Below are 18,944 nucleotides of genomic sequence, written 5' to 3'. Positions count from 1 at the left end.
CCCTTCACACACACACACACACACACACACAGAGCCCCCTAGCGCGCCCACACATACGTACACACCCCTTGCTTCCTTAACACGTACACACACATACACACATCCCTTGCCCCCTAGCATGACCACACACACATATCCCTTGCCCCCCTAGCATGTCCACACACACACACACCCCATGTTCCCTAGCATGTCCACACACACATCCCTTCACACACACACACACACACACAGAGCCCCCTAGCGCGCCCACACATACGTACACACCCCTTGCTTCCTTAACACGTACACACACATACACACATCCCTTGCCCCCTAGCATGACCACACACACATCCCTTGCCCCCCTAGCATGTCCACACACACACACACCCCATGTTCCCTAGCATACACACACACACACACACACACACGCCCCCTAGCCCGTCCCTCTGCAAAGTGGGGAGGGCCAAGAGGCGGGGAGGGGCCGCCGGTCATGTGAGCGCGGCTTTTTCTTGCTGGGGCGAGCGCTTAAGTTTTGCTTCGCTTTGCTTCGTTTCGCTTTCTGCTCCGGATCTCGTTTTCTTCGGCTCCGGGCTGGGTTGGAAGATGCTGCCTCGGTTCCGTCTCTCCTGCGGGCTCCTGTTGGTTGCCCTGCTCGCTTTTGCTCACGCAGGTGAGTTTGGAAGTCTCTTGGTGGGAAAAAAAAACGGCCGCTCGGATTACCGGGTGGCCTCCTTTCTCCTCTCCGTTTGCTGGCTTCTGGTGGGGACGAGCAGGTTCCGGTTTCCCACAGGGGCCAGTTCGGTATTGGAGGGGGGGGTTAAAGGAGGAGATGGGGTCAGCATTCTTAATCACAGCCCCTTCCCAGCCAGATGATACTCAGTGGTAGAGTGTACCAGCAAAGGAGGCTCAGTTTTGTGGTGGTAAAACCGCTTCCAGCATGCTAAATTACAGCCCCTGCCCATCAAGTGATATTCAGTGGTAGAGTGCGCCTGCAGGGGGAGGCTCAGGCTTTCTAGTTTGAAAAGCAGAGGCTCCTCCATTTCCAGCCTGCTTAATTACAGACCTTGCCCCACCAGGTGAGATTCAGTGGTAGAATGCACCAGCAAGGGGAGGCTCAGTTTTGCAGTTGTAAAAGCGCCCTCTGTTCCCTCCTGCTGTGTGGTGTGTGATTAGGGTAGACTGCTCCTGCCTCTGAAGGTGTTACCCTGCAGCTGGGATGCCTTTTGCCTGACATTTCGACTCTTTGGTTAGTTGGAGGTTATTGGCTCCTTGGTAGTCAGTCCTGGTGAGGTTTGTGCAAAGACCTCATCTGGGACATTTGAGTAAAGTTGTGTGGCGCAGTTTATTCTGAATTTATTTCTGCAGAATATAGGGAACCCTCGACTTACGACTGCAGCTGAGCCCAAGATTCCTGTTGCTGAGATATTACTTACGTCAGTTTTGCCCCGTTTTACGACCTCCCTTCCCACAGTTGCTTTAGCAAATCACTGCGGTTGTTAACTTAACAACAGGGTTGTTAAATGAATCTGGCTCCCCCATTGATTTTGCTATTCAGGAGGCCACCAAAGGGGATCACGTGACCCCAGGGGATGCTGCAACCGTCGTAAATACGAGTCAGTTGCCAAGTATCCGAATTTTGATCACATGACTCTGGGGATGCTTCAAGCAGCCGTTTGAGAAACGGCCATAAGTCACATTTTTCAGTGCTCTTGTAAACGTCAAACGGTCACTAAACCAACCCAATCGTCGTAACTTGAGGACTGGCTATATATTCTGAATTTTTCCCTGCACAGTGGGCCCGGCATTGATTTCTGCGCGATATATTCTGCATTTATTTGTGCACAAATCTATCTGGGATTTCCTCTCCAAGTATTTTGGGTTTATTTTGCCCAGTAGCCAGAGGGAAAAAAAAATGATTGTGGCTGCTAAAATTTCTGAGTCGTTTTCAGGAAATGGGGTCCCTTGTGACAGCCTTTTTTTGCTGTCTCCAGCTTCTGAGAAATTAAGAAGCCGGAACGAGTTGTCTTTGCTCGGTTTCACTTCTGCCAGGAACAGCTTTAAAAGAGTGTCTTCTTGCCTCTTCAAGAAAGCAAGGAACTTCTTGTAAAAATGGCTTGTAATTTTCTGGGAAGTTTCTTGTAACTACAAAAAAAAAGCTGCTTGTAATTGGAGAAAGGATTGATTCCCGGGGATGCAGAAAGACGCAACGGGATGGATGCCTAAAGTTGGCGGCTCGCCAGAGGCAAATGTAACTAAGCCTGCACATCCTGAATGCCCAACCTTTTTAATGCCGCGACCCCCCAACCGGTCGTAAGTCAAGGACTACTCAACCGGTCGTAAGTCAAGGACTACTCAACTGGTGCAGCACCGTTTGCAGAATGGGACTTTTGGCGGGCTCAATAGGGCAGAGACAGCCTGGACAATTCCTATTGGCTTTTGAAAGCCAATAGAATTAGACTCTATTCAAGAGAGTCTATTCGATTGGCTTTCAAAAGCCAATAGAATAAAAGGGAGGAGCACAGCTAAGGAAAAGGTGGGGGGGAAAGTGGCAGACTGTGTTGTTTGGTGACCCCTGTCAAATGGTCGTTCGACCCCAAATGGGGTCCCGACCCACAGGTTGAGAACCACTGCTATAGATAGTCCTTGACTTACAACAGTGGCTTTGGTGACTGTTGGACGGTATAACGGCGCTGAAAAAAGAGACTTGGACCGCTTTTTGCTGTTGCAGCATCCCCATGGACCTGTGATCAAAATCCAATCGCTTTGCCAATTGACTCATATTTATTTATTTATTTATTTTTAGAAACATTTTATTAGATTTTGTATAGGTAAGGAAAAGATAAGGTCAAAACGGGTATAGGGGGAATGGGAATAGGAATTTGGGGTAGGATAAAGGTAGCTACACTAATGGGGCGACTCCCCATAATAATCCCAAGCTTTAACAAACAAGCTACCGTCCGGATCTAAATGTTAAATAAACATAATTCATATAATACTAAACAATTATAAAGGTAGAATTGACTATAATCATATCACTAAAATTTGATTAAATAAGTAAAATTCTTCTAAATAGTTATTCATTCTTAATAACTCAACTAATTCTAATCGTCACCATTAGTATTTAAAGTCACTAGTAATACAGATGTTATTAATCGAAGAAAAAATAAAACTGAGTTAAAGATCTATCGCTTATTCTATTCAATTTTAAAATTCAATATTTTAAGTTCTGTTCATATTCGAACCTGTCTTTAACCTTCGATAAAATTTTTCCCAAGTTTTGAAATAAATTGAGGGCAATTGACTCATATTTATGATGGTTGCCGTGTCCTGGGGTCACATGATCCCCTTTTGCGACCTTCTGACACACCGAGTCAATGGGGAAGCCAAATTCACTTAACACCTGTGTTTCTAACTTACCAGCTGCAGTGTTTCACTTAACGGTGACAAGAAAAGTCATCAAATGGGGCTTGCTTAGCCACAGGAATTGGGCTCAGCTGCGGTTGTAAACTGAGTACCGCCCGTATAGTTATTCATTGAACAAGCGTGGGATAAGGTCAGCTAATTCAGAAAGGTAATTTCCCAGCTAACGTGGCTAAGAGACAGGGTTCAAACAAGCCAGCCATTGCATCCAACTGGAAACCACCTTGAGTTTACTGAAGCATTGTGGAAAGTTTTTTTTTTTAATCCTTTATTTTTTCCCTCTTTTTTAGGCAAACTTTTCTGGCTCTTCCGCCAGCATGTTGAGCAGCAGCGGGAGAAACAAGCTGTGAAAGAAGTCCAGATTCGCTGGCAGCTGCACAGCCAAAGACCAGCAATGCTAAACAGGATCCCAGTTGAGGAGGGGCGCATCCTCCAGCCTCTGGACCACTTCAACCGGCAGGACAGACGTCTGTTTAACCAGGTGAAAAATGGCACTTGAGAATGGACAGCGGTACACATGCAGGTCGGCCCTGCCCTGGTGGTGTTTCTCAACCGTGGCCGATTTAAGAAGAGTGGACCTCCGCTCCCAGAATTCCCCAGCCATTGTGCTATTGAATGTTAAGAGGTGTGGACTTTCAACTCCCAGAATTCCCCATTCAGTGTGCTATTAAATGTTAAGATGTGTGGATTTTCAACTCCCAGAATTCCTCAGCCATTGTGCTATTAAGTGTTAAGATACAGTATGTGGATTTTCAACTCCCAGAATTCCCCAGCCATTGTGCTATTGAATGTTAAGATGTGTGGATTTTCAACTCCCAGAATTCCCCATTCAGTGTGTTATTAAATGTTAAGATATGTGGATTTTCAACTCCCAGAATTCCCTAGCCAGCACAATTCTGGGAGTTGGAGTCCACACATCTTAAAATTTAATCGCATGCTGAATGGGGAATTCTGGGAGTCAACAAATCTTAAAATTGCTAAGTTTTGGACTCCCCCCGCTGTATCGGATGCAAATTTGAACAGTGCCCCGCTCTTAAGTCTCAACCTTGTGGCTTTTCTTAATAATAATAATAATAATAATAATAATAATAATAATAATAATAATAATAATAATAATAGTAAAGTTGGAAGGGACCTTGGAGGTCATCTAGTCCAACCCCCTGCTTGGGCAGGAAACCCTACACCATTTCGGACAAATGGCTGTCCAGTCTCTTCTTAAAAACTTCCAGTGTTGGAGCATTTACTGCTTCTGGAGGCAGGCTGTTCCACTGGTTAATTGTTCTCACTGTCAGGAAGTTTCTCCTTAGTTCTAGGTTGCTTCTCTCCTTGATTAGTTTCCACCCGTTGCTTCTTGTCCTGCCTTCGGGTGCTTTGGAAAATAGCTTAATTCCCTCTTCTTTATGGCAGCCCCTGAGATATTGGAACACTGCTATCATGTCCCCCCTTGTCCTTCTCTTCGTTAAACTAGACATACCCACTTCTGATTTTATATTGAATTGGTTTTCTTCCGTCTTTCTTTCCGAAATTCAGCGCTACTGGGTTAATGAGCAATTGTGGCAACGTCCCACCGGCCCCATTTTCCTCTACATTGGCGGAGAATCCACCCTCTCGCCGTTCTCCGTGTTGACCGGTAAGTGAGTCGGGCTGAGCGGTGGCAACCACGAGGCCACGCTCCGGAGAGCAGCGTTCAGCTTGGCTTCCTCTCGCTGGGAAGGAGAGAAGCTGGGATGGGCAGCTGGGAAAATGCCCAGAGTCCCGGCTCTGCAAACTTCATCATCTCATTGTGGCCGCCATCTTGACTCTTTTGACTCCTTCCCTGCAGAGCTCCTTACTGCCCGATAGAGAAGAGGCCTCATACAGGAGAAGCCTCACAGAATCATCATAGAGTTACCTGGGGTGTGGGAAGAAAAGACCTCTTCTTGTGCCCAGTTCTCCTCTTCCTCGCTCCCCACTCTTTTGTCACTGATGACGTTACGTAGTTGGGTAATGAAATGTTTGCAAGAAAACCACCAAACTCAGAACCATGGACCCTCAGTTTTTCCTCCTCCTCCTCCTCCTCCTCCTCCTCCTCCTCTTCTTCTTCTTCTTCTCCTCCTCCTCCCTCCTCCCTCCTCCCTCCTCCCTCCTCCCTCCTCCCTCTGGATCGTCCATCACCCAGTTGCATTTTATTCTGATTTCAGGACATCACGTAGATTTAGCTGAGAAGTACAAAGCCATGGTGGTGTCTTTGGAGCATCGCTTCTATGGGACCAGCCTTAACCCTGATAGTTTGCAGGATGAAAATCTTCAGTTCTTGTCTAGCCAGCAAGCGTAAGTGGCTCCAAATCTACCAATTTTCACTTGAGGGGGTGGGCAACATCCTCATTCTGGAATTTACTAGACCGTTTAGACCAGTGTTTGCCAACACTGTTAGCAACTTTTAAGATGTGAGCTATGAGGACTTCAACCTTCTTCCTTTCAGTCTGTCTGATCTGGTTGCCTTCCGCCATTTTATCACTCAGAAGTACAACTTGAGAGCGAATCACACCTGGATTTGCTTTGGAGGCTCATATCCTGGTTCATTGGCTGCCTGGTTTAGGCTTAAGGTAGGATTGGAATAGCCACCTAATGAGAAGGAAGGACTCACTGGAGAAGGGCCTGATGCTGGGAAAGATGGAGGGCAAGAGAAGAAGGGGACGACAGAGAAGGAGGTGGCTGGATGGAGTCACTGAAGCAGGAGGCGTGAGCTTAAAGGGACTCCAGAAGATGGTAGAGGACAGGAAGGCCTGGAGGAACGTTGTCCATGGGGTCGCGATGAGTCAGACACAACTTCGCAACTAACAACAAGGATCTGGAAAGCAAGGACTAGCTGTAGGGAACCAGACTCTTGCAAAAATTGGAGTATTGAAGCGGGGGGCACCTTAATGCTTTCTTCTGCATATCAGAAACAGGGCTTAATGGATGTCAAGGGCCAGAGAAACCAAGTTAGTTTGAAGGCCACCTCTCTTCCCTTACCAAAGGCCCCATAATCCTACAGGGAAAATATTTTTTTGTTCCTTTGTGGACCTTCCTTCCTTCCTTCCTTGCAGTTTCCCCACCTGGTTTTTGCTGCCGTCGCCTCTTCTGCTCCAGTTCGAGCCGAGATGGATTTCACAGGCTACAACAAGGTCAGCTTTTGCCCGGGGTGCCAAAATGACCTCTGAATTTCGAGACGATCATTGGGAGATTAAACCCAGCTCATCACAAAGAAGCAGACAGATTTGTTTACCGAATTTGCTAAAAAGAAAGGCAAAAAAAAAAAATGGAGTTTTCTAAATTGGAAGAGAGAGAGGAGGAAAAAAAGCAAGCACAAGCATTTAGTTCTCTATGTAGCTGTTTTTGTCTTGGCCAATTTAAGATGGGTGGACTTCAACTCCCAGAATTCCCCAGCCAGCAACACTAGCTGGAGAATTCTGGGAGTTGAAATCCACACGTTTTAAGCTTAAACGCTGAGCTGGGTGTTGCTTGCACCGTGAAAGATTTGCCTACATATTTCATGAAAGGAAATAAAATCGGGGTTTTCCGCTTTGTAGGAGGGAAAAAAGAGAGAAGGAAAGCAGTGTGGTTCCTGCACAAATTTAGTTCTCATCTTTTTTTTTTTTAACACAATGGTTAACCACTGTGGCCAGGGAAAGTCTGTTGTGAAACCTTTCACTCCAGATTGAGGCTGCAATGTTTTAGAAAGAAGCTGGGTCACCCGTTGGAGAGATCCCATCAATGTCATTTTTCCTTTCACTTCCATTTCTTTAGGTTGTCGCTGCGAGCCTCTCAAATCCAGTGGTCGGAGGTTCCACAGAGGTCAGTTCCTTTAAAAGAACATTTTAAAAAGAAAATCATTTAAAAAAGGGTTGTAAAGTAAGAACGATACAAATTTAAGGAAAAAGAAAATAAAGTACAGGAAGGAAGGAAGGAAGGAAGGAAGGAAGGAAGGAAGGAAGGAAGGGAGGAAGGAAGGAAGGAAGGAAGGAAAGGGAAGAGGGAAGGAAGGAAGGAATTATTCTATTGGGGAGATAGGCAGCATATAAAAGAAGGAAGGAAAAGGGAAGGAGAGAGGAGGGAAAATAAGAATAGAGGCAGGGAGGATGGAAGGAAGAAAGGATTGAAGGAAGGAAACTGAGACCAGACTCCCTTAATTGCATTCACACATGCAATTCCAAAAGGGGTATTTGCAGGAACGTCCAAATTAACAAGAGGGTGCATGTGGTGTTGAAGCCTTGTCCTCCAACCACAGAACCCCCTTTGAACCCAGAACCCAGACCTCAGCACAATGGCTTCACATACTTCCTGAACCCAAACATATCTAGGAACTCACCATTAAGCAATGCATGCTTGACAGTGTGTGGATCTCAATTTTTCCCCCCTCTTAACTCCACGTGCGTTTTCCCACTGTGCTACAAATCTGGAGTTCCTGCTCCCTAAGTCTGAATGTCCCCCTACTTCCAAGGACCCTCCTAACTCTGGTTGAGGGTGGGGCTTCTCTGCTTTCTCCCACAGTGCCTGCAAAGAGTGAGAGAGGCCTTCTCTTCCGTGGACAGCATGGTGCGTGCCGGGTGGCTGGCAAAACTCGGCATAGATTTTCACTCCTGTAGCCCTTTGCAAGGGGACAGGGACTGCCAAGCGTTGGTCACCAACCTGGCCGACATCTTCATGGGAGTTGTGCAGTACAACAATGCCATAATCCTGTGGAGCAGCGTGAGAAACATCTGCAGCATCATGACCAACAGCAGCATCGGCTCCCCGTATCGGAGACTCATTGTCATCAACCTCGTAAGGCATTTGTTTTTCTGAGGGAGACACCACAGAGAAGGCCCTGCCCAGGTTCCTGACTGGTGATCCCAATGGAACCAGTGATGAGTGCCGGTGGTGAGACCCAGCTAGCTCTAGGCACCAGGCTAGAAACCAGGAGACTGGAAGTTCTAGTCCCGCCTTAGCCATGAAAGCCAGCTGGGTAATTCTGGGCCAGTCACCAGGAGACAGGGAGTTCTAGTCCCGCCTTAGCCATGAAAGCCAGCTGGATGATCCTGAGCCAGTCACCAGGAGACTGGGAGTTCTAGTCTCACCTTAAAGCCAGCTGGGTGATCCCGGGCCAGTCATCAGGAGACTGGGAATTCTAGTCCCACCTTAGCCATGAAAGCCAGCTGGGTGACTTTCGGCGAGTCACTCTCAGCCCACTCCCGCTCACAGGATTGTGGTTGTGTGGAAAAGAGGAAGAGGAAAGTGTGGTGGGGATACATTCTCCCCCTTCAATTATTTGTACAAATAAACAAGGCGGGATGCCAATGAAATAAATAAACCCGGAGCGTGCCGAATTCGCCAGTTCCTATGGGATAGGCAGAAGAGGCAGAGTTCCAACAGGCCTTAAGTAACCAGGATATTTGTTTATCTTGTTTGGGGTAGCTAATTCTAGAGCAAAACGGCATGTCCTGTTTGGAGAACTCTCACGAGGAAATTCTAGAGGAATTACGCAATACCAGTATTGGGACGTCGGGTATAGGTATACGACAGTGGTGCTTCCAGACCTGCACGGAATTTGGCTATTGTAAGTGAGCAGTCAAAGAATGCTGACCTTTTCTCATCCTTTCTTGCTATCCTTCGCCATCCTATTTGAGCTCCTCAAAGTTCAGCAGAAAAGTCTGCTTCCAATGTGCTATGTCTGCCCCCTCCTCTCTCCCCTCCCCTGAAAGAGCTGGAGGTTGATCTTGAACCACGAAGCAATATTTTGCTTTTTTGCTTGTTTTTTTGCAAGGACAGTAAATGAGGTTCAGAATAGCAGAGTTGGATAGGACCGTCGAGGTCTTCTAGTCCAGTGACGGCGAACCTTTTAGAGACCGAGTGCCCAAACTGCAACCCAAAACCCACTTATGTATCGTCGGGTGCTGGGGACGTGGCAAACTGGGTGGGTGTGGCCAACTGGATGGGCATGGCCCATTGGGTGCGCGTGGCTGCGGTGGTAACGGCAGACTGGGTGGGACTAAAAAGTTCAATCAATCAATTCCAACTTTGCAAGATCTTTTTTTTTCCCCATGAGAAGTTGAAATTGATTGATTGAACCTTTTTTTTTTTGGACACGGTGGCGGAGGCCTAAAGCGAAAAGGTTTTATAAAACCCAGCTGAAGGCCTAGGACTGGGGCCATGGCGTGCTTGCCCACAGAGAGGGCTCTGAGTGCCACCTGTGGCACACGTGCCATAGCTTCGCCACCACAGTTCTAGTCCAACCCACTGTTGAAGCAGGAAACCCTATACACCGTTTCAGACAAATGGCTGTCCAATCTCTTCTTTAAAACCTTCCCACAACTTTTGGAGGGACGCTGTTCCATTAATTAATTGTTCTCACTGTCAGGAAATTTCTCCTTAGTTTTAGGTTGCTTCTCTCCTTGATTAGTTTCCATCCGTTGCTTCTTGTCCTGCCTTCAGGTGCTTTGGAGAATAGCTTAATTCCCTCTTCTTTAGGGCAGCCCCCCAAATATTGGAACACTATCATGTCACCTCCTAGTCCTTCTTTTCATTAAACTAGACCTACCCAATTCCAGCAACCGTTCTTTATATGTTTCAGCCTCCAGTCCACTGATCATCTTTGTTGCTCTTCTCTGCACTCTTTCTAGAGTCTCAACCTCTTTTTTATATTGTGGTGACCAAAATTGGATGCAATATTCCAAGTGTGGCTTTACCAAGGCCTTATAAAGTGGCATTAACACTTTGCTGGATCTTATTCTATCCCTCTGTTAGTGCATCTGCATGGTAAATCTCATTTCAAAACTGCTTTTCCTCCCATTTTAGACCAGACCTGCGAGGACTCACACTGCCCCTTCTCTCCCCGAATGAACTTGGCCTACCAGTTAGATATCTGCGCTCAAGTCTTCAACATCTCCTATCGCAACGTGAGCGAAGCCGTGTCTTTCACCAATGACTATTATGGGGCCGACCATCCCAAAGCCAGCCAAATCCTTTTCGTTAACGGTATGAGGATGGCCGCCACCGGCGACCTCTGCTTTTAAAAAGCTAAGTGGGAACAGCTGAACGTTAGGAGAGGAGACCACTAGGAAATCCTAAGAAGGTTGAAAAACCCTTCTGACAAATCATGGACACCGAGATGGATGTGAAGTTAGCAGCGGCCAAACTTGATCTAGAGTGGATTTTATTTTTCTGAGAATGGAAAACACATTGGCTCTCTAATAACGGAGAATATTGGTAGTTCAGGGTTGACACGAGAGGTCCTTGGTGCTCTCTGAGCTGGCTTGTTTTCATGCATTACCCTAATTAGGTAGCATCATCAGATTTCTTCCTTTTGTTCACTTTCTTTTCCCATCTTTCGTAGGCGACATTGATCCTTGGCATGTGCTGAGCGTCCTCACGAACGAGTCCGCTTCAGAACCGGCCATTTTAATCAATGGCACTTCACACTGTGCCAACATGAATTCACCCTCAGCCAGCGACCCTTGGCCCCTCATCCAGGCCAGAAAGGTGAGACTGGCGAAAGAGGCTGAAGCAAACAGATGGAGGGGGGGTGGATCTGGGGGGGTGGGTGGAAAATGCAGCGGGTGGGATCATAAATGAACAAAATAAATAAATAATCAGCCCGAAATCTAGACCCTTGTGAGGCGCACCCATCAAATTGAGGCAACGTGAACCTTTTCCAAATAAAAATAAGTAACAAGTTATTCAAATGGCTAGAAACTGGGAGGCTGAGAGTTTTAGTTCTACTTTAAGCATGAAAGCCAGCTGGGTGACTTTGGGCCACTCACCAGGAGACAGTGAGTTCTAGTCCTGCCTTAGGCACAAAAGCCGTCTGGCTGACTTTGGGCCAATCACCAGGAGACGGTGAGTTCTAGTTCTGCCTTAGACGTGAGAATCTGCTGGGTGACTTTGGGCCAATCACCAGGAGAGTGTGAGTTCTAGTCCTGCCTTAGGTATGAAAGCCAGGTGGGTTTGGGCCAATCACTCTCGGCCCAAGCCATCTCACAGGGTTGTTGTTTTGGGCAAAAGAGGAAGAAGGAAGTTTTTAAGAAGAGACTGGACAGCCATTTGTCCGAAATGGTGTAGGGTTTCCTGCCCGAGCAGGGGGTTGGACTAGATGACCTCCAAGGTCCCTTCCAACTTTACTACTATTACTAAGGAGTATTCAATATATTTCACAGCCTTATTTACAAAAATAGAGCGAATAACGGAAGAAACAAGTAAGAACCGAAGACGGGCAAAAAAGCAGCTGAGAATACAAACTAATGCTTCTTTGAAGTTAATAAAATTTGTTTTTTATCTTTCTTTCTTTCTTTAGCAAATTACCTCCTGGGTTGGGAAATGGCTGGATTTAGCAAAAAATCATTGAAACATCTGCGTACCCAAGAAAGAAAGAAAGAAAGAAAGAAAGAAAGAAAGAAAGAAAGAAAGAAAGAAAGAAAGAAAGAAAGAAAGAAAGAAAAACGCTGGGGAGCATTTTGTGTAGCTAGAGACACGAAGCAAAGCTGTTTGGATTCCTTTTCACATACAGACTTTCACAAAATCCTTTCGCCACACATCAAAGCTACCTCTTTCGCCACTGTGGCTTGCTTTTTAACATTGTTTTTTTTTTAACGCACTGCTTCCCAATTGCACATTTTTTTAAAAGGAAGATTTGATGAGGCCCATTGATCTCGGCTGACTCAGCCTGCGGCACGAAGCCTTCCTTTGAATCATGTGAACCCGGCCTCTTGGGACATAACATACATTTATACCAATAAAAAATAAATTTGATAAACCGTAGTTAAGCGTAGCTGGTGGGGGTGGGGGGATGAATCGGTGACCCTGATCGTTGTGAAGTCACTTGCCAGTGAAGTCACAAGTCCTCAGGAAAGGAGGCCAGAGAGGAAATTTTGCCGTTTTTTTTAAAAAAAATAGCGGCCTTGTGGCGCTTGGGATAGAAAGAAATTTAGAAATTTCGGTGGGGACGGACAGACAGACAGGCCGGCAAGGATCTAGGCAACCTTGGCTGTTTTATGACTGGTGGACTTCAACTCCCAGAATTCCTGAGCCAGCCTGGCTCAGCATGGAAACCTCCCTTTCCCCTCAGCACGGCTGGCTGAGGAATTCTGGGAGTTGAAGTCCACCAGTCATAAAAGAGCCAGGGTTGCCTAGCCCTGGTCTAGGATCTGTTGCAGTGCCTCAAAATAATGATATAGAATTATAGTGATGGAGAATTTGGGGATCCCTTGCTCGTTTTTCCAAATTTAGCCTGTAAAGAAGAATTCACACATACATAAACACATGTAAATTTCAGTGGCCACAACTGAGCCCGGCACTTCTGTTATGTGAGACATCTGTTGAATTTTGCCCCATTTTACGACCTTTCTTGCCACAGGTATTAAGTGAGTCACTGCAGTGGATAAGTGAGTAACCCAGTTAAGCAAATCTGATTTTGCTTGTCAGAAGATAGCAAAAGGGGAATCAGATGACCTAGGAACACTGCAACAGTCGTAAGTATGAACCAGTGGCCGTGCATCTGGATTTTGATCACATGATCGTGGGGATGCTGCAAAGATTGTAATTGAATAGAATAGAATAAAAACAGAATAGAATTAGAATAGAGTAGAGCAGAGCAGAGCAGAGCAGAGCAGAGTAGAGTAGAGTAGAATAGAATAGAATAGAATAGAATAGAATAGAATAAATACAGAACGGAATAGAGTAGAGTAGAATAGAATAGATTAGAGTAGAATGTAATGGGAATGGAATGGAATAGAATAGAACAGTAGTGGCAAACCTATGGCACGGGTGCCAGAGGCGGCACTCAGAACCCTCTCTGTGGGCACGTGTGCCGTTGCCCCAGTCCTAGGCCTTCAGCTGGGTTTTATAAAACCTTTTCGCTTTAGGCCTCCACCGCCATATGCAAAAAAAAAAAAAAAAGGTTCAATCAATCAGTCAATTTCAACTTCTCACGGGAAAAAAAAAGATCTCGCAAAGTTGGAATTGATTATTGTATTTTTTAGTCCCACCCAGTCTGCTGTTACCACCGCAGCCATGCCCACCCAATGGGCCACGCCCCCAATTGGCCACACCCAGTCAATGGGCCACACCCACCCGGCACCCAACGATGAATAAGTGGGTTTTGGATTGCAGTTTGGGCACTCGGTCTCTAAAAGGTTCACCATCACTGGAATAGAATAAATACAGAGTAGAGTAGAGTAGAGAATAGAATAGAATTAGAATTAGAACAGAATTAGAATAGCAGAGTTGGAAGGGACCTTGGAGGTCATCTAGTCCAACCCTCCACTCAGATGGGAGAACCTATACTATCTCAGACTAGTGACTGTCCAGTCTCTTCTTAAAAACCTCCAACGATGGAGTGCCCACGATTTCTGGAAGCAAGCAAGCTATTCCACTGGTTAATTGTCCTAAGTTAATTGGTTAACTGGTTAATTGTCATAAGCTCACTTTTTTCAGTGCCGTTGTAACATTGAATGGTCACTAAACGTACTGTTGTAAGTCCAGGACTGCCTGTGGATCACTTGGAGTCGCCTTTTGCCCAGCGAGTTCAAAGAGGCAGCTGCCTTTTCCAGAGGATTAAATGTCGATGGAGATTCTCAGTCCTTCAAGGTCTTGGTTGCCCCAAAAGTGCTTTTCCTCAAGAGGCAACTGGACTTATTTCCTTGTTTTTTCTTTAAAGGCGTTTCGCTTCTGGTCTCAGAAGCTGCTTCAGCGGATGAGAAGCGACACATCTTCGAAGGAAAACAAGAAAGCCCAGTTGCCTCTTCCAAAAGCACTTTGGAGACTTTCAGATGGTTAGTTCAAAAGCTTCACGCTGGCTCTGTCCCGTTGCTTTCCTGTCTCCAGCATGGTTGGGGTCTTCTTCTCCTGCCAGCTGCTCCTTTGAGAAGGTCACCATCTCCTGATGTAACTCACTGAGATCCTGAATTTCCAGGGCAAGGAAGTAAAGCTGACGAAAAAGGCCCAGGTCACTCCTTCGTAGACGCAGCTGGAGGGGAGGGGGGTGGTTAACAAACAGAACAACTTTTATTATTCACCATGATAGCAGGGTTCCAATATCTCAGGGGCTGCCCCAAAGAAGAGGGAGTCAAGCTATTCTCCAAAACACTTGAAGGTAGGACAAGAAGCAACAGATGGAAAGTAACCAAGGAGAACTAGAACTCAGGAGAAACTTCCTGACAGTTAGAACAATTAACCAGTGGAACCACCTGCCTCCAGAAGCGGTGAATGCTCCAACACTGGAAGTTTTTTAGAAGAGACTGGACAGCCATTTGTCCGAAATGGTATAGGGTTTCCTGTCTGAGCAGGGGGTTGGACTAGATGACTTCCAAGGTACCTTCCAACTTTATGATGATGATGATGATGATTACCAAGGACCATGATGTTTTTAGGGAGTTCATCTCTGGATGGGGGCGGGGAACTGTCAATCTGGATAAGGAATATATACAGATAAAAATAGGGATATTTGGCACAGTCCCTTTACTATCTTCCACTTTGTTTCAGACTTGAAGAATGGGCCTTATTGCCCCCCCCCCCCCGAAGAAATAAAATAAATGAAATTTAATGTGGAGAAAAGCAAGGTTTTACACCTGGGCAGGAAAAACCAAAGGTACAAGTACAGACTAGGCAAAAACAGGAACTGGGAGAAGGGACCTTGCAGTCCTAGTGGACGATCACTTAAACCTGAGCCAGCGGTGTTTGGCAGCAGCCAAAAAAGCTAACACAATCCTTGGTTGTATAAGCAGAGGCATAGGATCGAAATCATGTGAAGTATTAGTACCGCTTTAGAAAGCCTTAGTAAAACCACGCCTGGAATACGGCATCCAGTTTCGGTCCCCACATTACAAAAAAGATGTTAAGACTTTGGAAAAATTGCAGAGCGGAGCAACTAAGACGATTAAAGGCCTGGAGACAAAAACAGATGAAGAACGGTTGCAGAAATCGGATATGGCTAGTCTAGAGAAAAGAAGGACTAGGGGAGACACGATAGCAGCTTTCCAATATTTAAGGGGCTGCCACAAAAAAGAGGAGGGGGTCAACTTATTCTCCAAAGCGCCTGAAGGCAGGACAAGAAGCAACGGATGGAAACTAATCAAGGAGAGAAGCAACCTAGAATTAAGGAGAAAGTTCCTAACAGTGAGAACAGTTAACCAGTGGAACAGCTTGCCACCAGAAGTTGAGGGTGCTTCATCACTGGGCATACCTTCTCAGGCCTAATCCCTCCCCCCCCCCCAAATAGCAAGTGGAGAGCCTCACCATTTCTCTCTGCAGCCAGGATATTTTTCCATGAAGGCTGATGTGCTCCCCCTCTAGTGGTTTGGTCCCGTCCTGCTCTGCCATCTCAGGTGGAGATTCTTGAGACAGATGAGCCCCCCAAAACGCTTTAGGTAAGGGGGGCAGTCCTTTGAAGAGAGGTGCCTCCTCTTCCCTGATCCAGGTGTCCATGGAGATGGGTTGGGTTCCTTGTTCAATGCAACCTGAGAAAAGATGGCAGGATTTTTTCAATAGAATAGAATAGAATAGATACAGAATAGAATAAGAATAGAATTAGAATAGAATAGAATAGAATTAGAATACAATAGAATAGAATAGAATAGAACAGAACAGAATAGAATAGAATAGATACAGAATAGAATAAGAATAGAATTAGAATAGAATAGAATAGAATAATAGAACAGAACAGAATAGATACAGAACAGAATAGAATAGAATAGATACAGAACAGAATTACAGAATAGAACAGAATAGAATAGATACAGAATTAGAATAGATACAGAATAGAATAGAATAATAGAATAGAATAGAACAGATACAGAATAGAATAGAATAGATACAGAATAGAATAAGAATAGAATTAGAATAGAATAGAATAGAATAATAGAACAGAACAGAATAGATACAGAACAGAATAGAATAGAATAGATACAGAACAGAATAGATACAGAATAGAACAGAATAGAATAGATACAGAATAGAACAGAATAGAATAGATACAGAATAGAATAGACACAGAATAGATACAGAATAGAATAGATACAGAATAGAATAGAATAGATACAGAATAGAATAGAATTAGAATAGAATAGAATAGAATTAGAATAGAATAGAATAGAATAGATACAGAATAGAATAAGAATAGAATTAGAATAGAATAGAATAATAGAACAGAACAGAATAGATACAGAACAGAATAGAATAGAATAGAACAGAATAGATACAGAACAGAATAGATACAGAATAGAACAGAATAGAATAGATACAGAATAGAATAGACACAGAATAGATACAGAATAGAATAGATACAGAATAGAATAGAATAGAATAGAATAGAATAGAATAGAATAGAATAGAATAGAATAGAATAAATACAGAGTGGAGTGGAGTGGAGTGGAATGGAATGGAATAGAATAACAAGAGTTTGATATATAGGCCAGAAAAAATGTACATGGGCTGTTTAGTGTTCATTGTTTGCCGAGAGACTCCCAAAAGTCAGCGACTTAAATGCAAACACAATAGTCCTCTATTTACAACAGTTCATTAAGTGACCATCTGAAGTGACCTCTGACAGGTTTTCACCCTTAAATGCAAATAAAGTGTCGTAGATCTTAAGAGAAGTTCAGTTGTTAAGTTACAAGTAGTGAGAGTTCACAATTCCCTGGCTGGCTCCCTTCCTTGATGAAATATGTCCTTTGCAAGTAGTCCTCGCTTAACAACTGGTTGCTTAGCAAATCTTCAAAGTTATGACAACCCCCTCCCCTCCCCAAAGGTACGAGTTTAGCAGCTGTCACAAATCAACTTATAAGTTTAGGCACAGTCACATAACTCCAGGCTGCATCTTCGTCGTAAGATGAGGACTACCGTACTTATTGGCAGGTGCTAATAATTCAGGTATTTTAAACCCCATGGCCTAAGCAGAATACGGCATGGAAGAGACTTTTTAGAGGAAAGATCAAACTTTACGTGAAGGCCAGCAGCATCTAAATTTGGTTGATCTGCAATAAAACTTAGCAGGCTTAAAAACCAGCTGAAAATGCCACCGCTGAAGAGGGAGGTTGAGAAAACAGCCTGAAACAACTCTATACTGAATTTCCTTCCCTGTTGATTTTTATTCCACTGCAAAAAAACCCAAACAAATCCACCCAGAGAGGCAAAAATAGCTGTGGAAAAACAGCGCTGTAAATCCTTATTTTGAAAAATGCAATTTCCCATCCTTTCTAAAGGGAACTTCCTCCAGTAAATTTCAGTCTTACTTTGATCCTGATTTTGAGGTTTTTTTTTTTTAAGAGGACAATTCCTAAAACAATCTATGGAGATTCTTAGTAACCCAGGTCATAGTTTGCCTCCTACAGTAGGTGCTTTTTTACCCAATGGTAAGAAGTGGATGAGAAGTGAAACGTCTCCCTCTCAAATAAAACTAGTCCAGTTGCCTTTTGAAAGAGAGAGAAAAAAAAAACACCTTTGAGATCCTAAAATAATCCCTAATCGAAACTAAATTACTAATTTCGTGTTCTGCAAAGTTTGTGGAGCAGGCTTTCCTGAAGCTTCCCAGAACTGATCCATCAGAACTTACCTTCCCAATTCCATTCTTTGCTTTTTCTTCTCACCTTAGAACATCCCCATTGAGTTCTTCAGGACGAGACATCCAGCTATTTGCACCGTCTAAAAACCAGAAGTCGTTTTCCGAGAAAGTAGTCAAAACTGGAAGACTGTTTTTAATTTAATTTAATTTAATTTTAATTTTTTTAGAAGCTGGATTCAGGGCCCTGTTTGGACTTGAATTAGCTCTGGAAGAAAGGGCAGACCTGGTGTCCAGGTCTGAAAGCGAACTGGGGAGGGGAGGAAAGGAGGAATTATACCTGAGCAGGTAACTTACTCATAGCAACCTTCCCTAACTCACCTTTCTGTGAACCTGGAGGTTGTTTACCTGCAGGGCTTGTCCCGAAAATGTCTCTGTGTGCTTCAAAAATCCACACCTAACTCGGTGGCTGCCAGCAGGGCAGTTAATTCAAAGTTCACAGGTGAGAGAGCAGAGTCACCCCAGGTTGCAGGACAGAAGGATGGCAGTGCCAAGCGGCACAACCCTTGCATTGTACGAGGGGAGAAGAACGTCCTGTGCGACAGGCAACAAATTTCAGAAGTAAAAGGAGGAAGTTATGAATCACACCACAAAAGGAACGGCTGGTTGGAAGGAATGCAAGGCGGCCGCCAAATGCCAAGGTGCCAGCAGTTCAAGAAAGGGATAATTTTATCTGCATGGAGGACAAGTCCGTTCAGAGCTAGAAAGATGCAACGACAGATTTGTTGATTTATTTTGTGCATGTAGAGGCATGTGGGAAGAATCCAGAGAAAGAAATATTTGGGGGAATATTAAAAAGGCAGCATATATTTCCCCAAAGGAATAATTTAAAAAAAGACAGAAACCAACCCCTGCCTCTCTCCCCCAAGCAGAGAACTCAGCAGAGGCCAGCTTTTAGAAATGCAAATTCAGTAATCCATTCAGGAAGGTTTGAGCCTTCCAGATAGAAACTGAAGAAATTAGGAAAACAAAGATCCCTAAAATCTACATACCC

General features: G+C 44.7%; 1 protein-coding gene and 1 long non-coding RNA gene across 4 annotated transcripts; one reads left to right on the top strand and one right to left on the bottom strand.

Annotated features, from left to right (window-relative positions):
• Nucleotides 1-480: 480 nt before the first annotated feature.
• Nucleotides 481-12,156, top strand: PRSS16 (serine protease 16). 2 transcript variants are annotated; one of them, XM_039369192.1, is made up of 13 exons: nucleotides 481-652; nucleotides 3,693-3,883; nucleotides 4,933-5,032; nucleotides 5,583-5,712; nucleotides 5,864-5,987; nucleotides 6,471-6,548; nucleotides 7,171-7,218; nucleotides 7,915-8,187; nucleotides 8,818-8,959; nucleotides 10,198-10,377; nucleotides 10,736-10,881; nucleotides 11,693-11,758; nucleotides 11,791-12,156. In XM_039369192.1, the coding sequence occupies exons 1-12, from the start codon at nucleotides 586-588 to the stop codon at nucleotides 11,741-11,743; spliced, it is 1,530 nt and encodes a 509-aa protein (XP_039225126.1). In that variant the 5' UTR covers nucleotides 481-585; the 3' UTR covers nucleotides 11,744-11,758; nucleotides 11,791-12,156. The 2 variants fall into 2 exon arrangements, with proteins under 2 accessions (XP_039225126.1, XP_039225125.1); XM_039369191.1 differs by having other exon boundaries at nucleotides 11,693-12,156.
• Nucleotides 6,981-18,235, bottom strand: LOC120319880. 2 transcript variants are annotated; one of them, XR_005559854.1, is made up of 3 exons: nucleotides 17,945-18,233; nucleotides 15,631-15,851; nucleotides 6,981-7,226 (listed from the first exon to the last, which is right to left on the bottom strand). It is a non-coding gene; the product is annotated as an uncharacterized LOC120319880 (long non-coding RNA). The 2 variants fall into 2 exon arrangements; XR_005559855.1 differs by lacking the exon at nucleotides 6,981-7,226 and adding an exon at nucleotides 13,787-14,362 and having other exon boundaries at nucleotides 17,945-18,235.
• Nucleotides 18,236-18,944: the final 709 nt, after the last annotated feature.

This window comes from Crotalus tigris, unplaced genomic scaffold, assembly GCF_016545835.1.
Source record: "Crotalus tigris isolate CLP2741 ecotype Arizona unplaced genomic scaffold, ASM1654583v1 scf7180000020990.9691751010:1144802, whole genome shotgun sequence".
In the NCBI taxonomy this organism is placed as follows: Eukaryota; Metazoa; Chordata; class Lepidosauria; order Squamata; family Viperidae; genus Crotalus; species Crotalus tigris.
Note: the sequence above shows the minus strand (reverse complement) of the source record. Positions and strands in the feature narration are given on the sequence as shown.